The following is a 6,000-nucleotide window of genomic DNA, read 5'->3' on the forward strand; positions in this document are numbered from 1 at the left end:
ATCACTCAGACATGATTGTTACCCTTATTTTACTCAGCAAGAAGAGTCATGCAAAACATATTGTTTCCAAAAAATAATACATCTTCCAGTATTATGTTTGATAAAAAGAATCCCTAATACGCACCTGACCGCACTAACTATGTACTAGGCATCCTGTAAATCGGTCATGGACAGCGGAATAGTACGAATATTCAACTCGACTTCTCTAAGACATTCTTTCTTCTTTTTTAAGTTTTCCTTAAAGCTAATGACTATGTGTGCGAATGAATATACGTTATCGCAAGTGTAGACATAAAAACAGGACATATTTCTGAGACCCAGCATTTAATTCAGCAGTGAACAGGTTAAATATCATACTCACCCCCCCACACTCCTTTCCCCTTCCCTCCGTGAACTAAACAGATCAAACGCTGACCATATTAAATACGAAATAAATAATACAATAAATAATTATTTAAAAAAATAAAATTAAAAAAATGAAAAAACATTGCACGCAATATATTTATATTTATATATACTCTTTGCGGATAGGCTATTTTAGACCGTTAATAAGAGGAACAAGGCTTCCCCCCCTTACCCTCACACAACTGAATACAATGGCAGAGACGTTCTATGGTCTGCTCTTATTTTCAGGTGGCTAGTGGATATTCCTTTACGGCAGAGAGGTGACACGTTTGGTCTCAAAGAGAACATCCTAGGTCTAGGACGCTGTTTGTGGGGTGATTTAGAGGGGTCAGTCATAAAGGAATATCATGGTCTGACTCCTCCTCACAGTTGAGGTCAGTCTTGTTTCCCAAAATCCTTAAAAAAATAAAAAAGTCTGCTATAACGTAGCAAGCAAGACATATCTGCATGTCGTACTCTCTGCTAAAATACACAACTGATGGGATGAATAGGGTTAGAAAGAGACGTATTTGATACAATCATACCTTCCTCTAGAGGTGAGGTATATTGACGACGTAACTTTTACCTAAAGACAGTAGGAGAATTGATATCTTGAACTAACCTTATTAAAACCACCGAATTTTATTCTATCTGATTTAATGATAGCAAAAATAACCCTAAAAGACTAAAGGGGTCATATAAACCAGAGCAGATGACATCCATGTGTCGTATGGTGTTTTTTACAGACACGTACACTTGAACGAATGAAGTCGGATAGGCCCTGCCCTGACCTGTGTTCATGTCCTCCACACAGACCCTTGGTTGTGTACATGGAGCTAGTTGAGTCAATGTGCTATACATTAAAATAATGGACAACACACTGACAATAAGGTTGTGTACAATGGCCTTAGGCCACATGCACATGATCATGTATGTATCCGAGTGCCTTCCGTGATGCGTTCACGTCTATGGAGGCTTCCTGATCCATTCATTTCTGATACACAAATGATTATAGAGCAGGTCCTACCCTGCTCTGTGTTATCAGAATGGATCTGGAAGCCCCATAGACGTGAAGGCATCACATAATGTACTCGGATGTCATCTGACTGCATTCTCGAATAAATTTAGCTCCCAACTCGGATGCACCCTTGGTCGTGTGCATGTGTGGGCCCTAAGTCATGTTAGCAGTGATTTCCAACCCCAAGTGGTATCTCATTCTGAGGACCTATCCACAGGGTTGGTCATCAGTGTTCGACTGGTGTGGGGTCTCTGTACCCATCAGGACATCTGTACGCATCCCAGAAGTTACAGCCCAGGAGGGGGGCAAAAGGCAGCTCTGCTCTTGTTTAAGTAATAGTATCCTGTAGTCATGGCTGTGCAATGGACGGGTCGAAGCTTTGTGCCTATTACTTGTATAGAGCTGCTTCTGGTACCATCCTATGCAGTGGACTCCTGCGCCAGGATGTTGCCACATCAACTGATCAGTGTAGGATCCCATAGTCCCATCATCATTATAAAACTCTACCTGGGGGCTGGAATAACCTTTTTACTATGAACCTTTGGAAGAAGGTTCACAATGCACAAATGCTTTTTAGGTTACATGCACATGTCCATATGGCACGGATGACAAATGGATTGGTGTCTATGTGTCTTCCATGGTTTTCACTGATCCATATATAAAAATGAATTGACAGCCACAAATACAGACCGGTGTAGGACCTGCTCCATATTTTGCAGCTCTTCAATTCGGTCCAGATACACAGCTACAAAAACTGTGTATGGGCCCGTTAATATGTACGTGTCTGTACTATCATCGTCAACTGCGCATGCGCAATTGTGGATACAATTACAGTCATGTACATGAGGCCTTAGGGATGTTCACACTTGAACTTAGAATAAAATTTGGTGATTTTAACAAGGGGTAGAGACGAGTTCTGCATATCGATTCTTCTACGTCTTCTGACCTACTAAAGACATGTTGTTCCTTTCTTGCATCTCCTCGATAGTCTCTCAACAACTTTGGAAAGTTGAACTGTTGCATTATATATGATCTGCCCTTTATCTAAACCAGAACATGAAAAGTTTAGTACTTCACTTACATCTGTAGGGACATTAAAGACACTGTGTTGCCAAGTACATGGAAATAAACCGCTAGATTACTCATGAAAGCTCAACTCTGGACATTTTAGACACCAAGTGGACATCTTATTGCAGTGATATCTAACAATGTAGCTACTGGGTAACCGGCTTGCCTTGATATCAGATCTTCACTGAAAATGATCGAGGCCGAAGATTGTCCAAAAAATGCCGTAATCTTTCCGTATGTGGTCTTCTGGCTTTTTAGAATAAGGTCCTCACCATCAGTTCAGCCAGTCCAGCTGACCACAGCACTGTACAGTTGTCTGCTGTGAAACCCAGAACCCCTTGCACAGATGACAATGGGAAGAAGACACATTGGAATTGGAGATGGGTAACAACCATCGAGCCCTTTGCTGCTGAAGATGAAGCCGCTTATTTCATCCGTCGTGACTGTTCCAAAGAGTTTCCAAGAAATGCGTGTTCATCTTGCTACAATCGGGGGAACGACTGATTGACGACACATTTGTTATCTGCATAGGGAAAGCTAGATAAACGCGAATCATTTGCTCTTCTTAGAAAATAGGTTTCCCTCCGTATTATGCCATGAACAATGCGGCAGTATCATTAGGATGCATTGTCTCCCAATCGCTTTATTTCGCAGCGTGAAATCTTTCCGAAAGTCTTAGGATCTAAAGAAAGGGTCCGCGTCGATGCCAATTGTTATGCAAAACTTTCCATCACAAGTTATTAAACTTTCATGCATTTTCAGAATCTATTATTCCTCCTATTCATCTTCCACTCGACGGCATGGTCGTGTACATTCCTAGGATGCAAGCCATCTACTGGGTGTAGTTGGGACAGGACGGGCTACCTTGAATCCATGAACCCAGCATGGTGTTAAGTCCAGAGACTGATGTTACAGTAGATTGATATTTGTTTTGTTCTGGAATGCTTCTTTACAGTGTGTGTGGGTGGGTGGGGGGACAGAGGTGGTCATGGTCATAGTAGTGGTTCAGAAGTGGCTTCCCAGAAGCCTTGTCTCTTATTGACGGAATAAAGGTGATTGTTGGAGAGACTTTCCCAGAAGTCTCTGCTTTCACAAACAGAAAGTGACAGACAGGAGACGAAGGCCTTTCCAGAAGCCTCTGTTTTGTACAAACAGAAATTGACAATGGTCGACTATTAAGAAGGCTTTCCCAGAAGCCTCAACTGTCATGGTCAGAAGATGACTGAAGTTGATCTGTGACAGGCTTGCCCGGAAGCCTTTACTTTGACAAAGAGTGATAGGTCCAGGGAACTTCCCAGAAGCCCCTGCTTCCACTGGACAGAGAAAGACAAATTGTTCCTGTGTTCTTCTCCAAGGAGCCATTCATGTGGTAGAGACCAGTGCAGAGAACCTTCTTCATATGACTTCATCTGATAAGACATAACAAGAAATGGACAATGGCTTTTCCCCAAATGGGTTGGTGATTTGTACACAAGCCTCCAAAATGTCTCCCCCCTAGGAATAGGAAATGCACCAGCTATATCATGAAAAGGAGACCGGTAATGTCCTTAACCATGCGCCATGTTCGGTGGTAACAGCGGGAGCTGCTGCTTTTCCCCTTCATAGGGAAGAAGTGAGGAATTGTTGAAACAAAAAGAGGGCCTAATATGGGGAGGAGGGGTGTGGATTGGCTGCAGAGGTCTTAGTGGAAAGTGGTGTTGGGGTCTCCTAACTTTTACTCCCTCGGCTGTGCTGTAAATTAAGCTGGTTCATCTGCGCTTCTTCTAGGCCATTCAGTTTTTTAAGACGAAGTTCATCCAGTTTTCTCCAGAGTTCCTGACGATCTTTTTCACGCTTCAGTTCTCTGTAAGATAAAACATGTTTATAGTAATTACCATATCTTTAATAAACCTCTCGGTGGTCCTGAGTGGATGGAAACTAGCTGCTATCCTGTCTCCTATAGAGAGGACGTGAAGAAAACAGCTCCCTAATTCTCCACCAGTCAGCTGCAGCATGGAGGACGTTATACAGCAGTACTGGACAGTACCGAAAGGAGAAAAGCACTTGTGGTGAAATAGAAACTTATTGACTCCTCCTCCCTTCCATAGCCTTCTATATTCAGCTGTAATTTAATACTTTGTCTCGTTTAACAAGACGGATTTAGCAGAGGATTTAGAGTGCTTGTACAGCCGGAGGATGAAGGTGGGGTGGGAGAGAAGAGTCTAATAGAGTGGAGAAAGGTGTTTTCTCTGGTACAATAGCTTACATTTATTTGTACTATTGGCTTAACAGTGACATCTTAAAGTATATATAAAGGGATATGGCATGAGAAGTATTTATCCTCTATCCATAGGATAGATTTGTGGGGGGGTATGTCTGACCGCTGACAACCCAACTGATCCCGAGAACGGGTGTGTTTCCAGCCTGACCGCAGCCATGGAAGGTAGCAGATAATCCACAATTTAGTCAATTGTTCTGAATCTACCATTAATGTTACGTTTCGGATTATCATTAGCGTTACCACTGCCGTATCTTCTGATGTAGCTGTCCGGGGGCAGACATATGATATGTGTAGTCTGTGTAACTCTATAAGGAGCTTTTCAGTAAGTGGTGTCATTATCCATAAAAGACGGTCACAGCACTTCCTACTGCCTTCTAGATTTACATGTAAGGGGCCGCAGCACTCATTAGGATGGCTTACTGATGGATTACGCTCCAATACGTAAATGGTCGCACTGCCGAGGATCACAATGTTATCATCAACCACGAGCACTCAGCATTCTGTAGACTAGGTGCTGGAGATTCAGGGGCTTATACTGTTTTTGCATAGGGACCATCTGCTATGTTTTTCTGCCCGTATCATTTCTAGAAAAGGATCTTACTGTTGTCTATCCAGCTTATAAGATGCCGTGAGTTCATCAAAGAGTTTCCCGTTCATCTCCATGAAAGTCTTCAGGACATTGTAAATCAAAGAGACAATTGTCCTAGAAGAAACGGTAAGAGCAAAAGATAAGGATACTGCAAATACTGGTCATGGTATTATTTTCTATATACTAGGGATACAGTATATCTACAGCTTTATTCATACATGTATTAATATAAGGCCTTATACATAGCCTTGTGTATGTACTGAGATGTAATAGGGCTCCTACTGTCTAGGCAAAGCACATGCAAGTATACAGATCCTATAGAAACCCACATCTATCTATCTATCTATCTATCTATCTATCTATCTATCTATCTATCTATCTACAGTGTAGGTCTGTAAGTGACTTTAGATTCCTTTCGTGCGGTCCAACACTCACTGGTTCCAATGTTCTTTGGAGACCTGGTAGAGGGTGCCGAAGATCAGAGGCAAGATGGTGTGACAGTTCTCCTCTATCAGACTGAGGATATATTCATTGTTCCAGAAATAAAGGGCCCGCTCAGCAACCTGACGGATAATATTAGGAGATGTAAGAATATTATCATGTGGAAGAGAAGGAGATAAGTTATTGATGAGGGACAAATGGACAATAACAAGGGATGGTAATGTGACAGGCACGTACAGA

General features: G+C 42.1%; 1 protein-coding gene across 2 annotated transcripts in view; it reads right to left on the reverse strand.

Moving 5' to 3' along the window:
- Nucleotides 1-1,170: 1,170 nt before the first annotated feature.
- PPP2R5B (protein phosphatase 2 regulatory subunit B'beta) overlaps nucleotides 1,171-6,000 on the reverse strand; it is a 51,229-nt gene continuing 46,399 nt past the window's right edge. For both annotated transcript variants that reach the window (XM_075281443.1, XM_075281442.1), the window contains exons 12-14: nucleotides 5,755-5,882; nucleotides 5,332-5,433; nucleotides 1,171-4,313 (exon numbers count right to left, since the gene is read on the reverse strand). In XM_075281443.1, coding sequence (XP_075137544.1) covers nucleotides 4,178-4,313; nucleotides 5,332-5,433; nucleotides 5,755-5,882 — 366 coding nt within the window. In that variant the 3' untranslated portion in view covers nucleotides 1,171-4,177. The remainder of the gene's footprint in view (nucleotides 4,314-5,331; nucleotides 5,434-5,754; nucleotides 5,883-6,000) is intronic.

Source organism: Leptodactylus fuscus, chromosome 7 (assembly GCF_031893055.1).
Source record: "Leptodactylus fuscus isolate aLepFus1 chromosome 7, aLepFus1.hap2, whole genome shotgun sequence".
In the NCBI taxonomy this organism is placed as follows: domain Eukaryota; kingdom Metazoa; phylum Chordata; class Amphibia; order Anura; family Leptodactylidae; genus Leptodactylus; species Leptodactylus fuscus.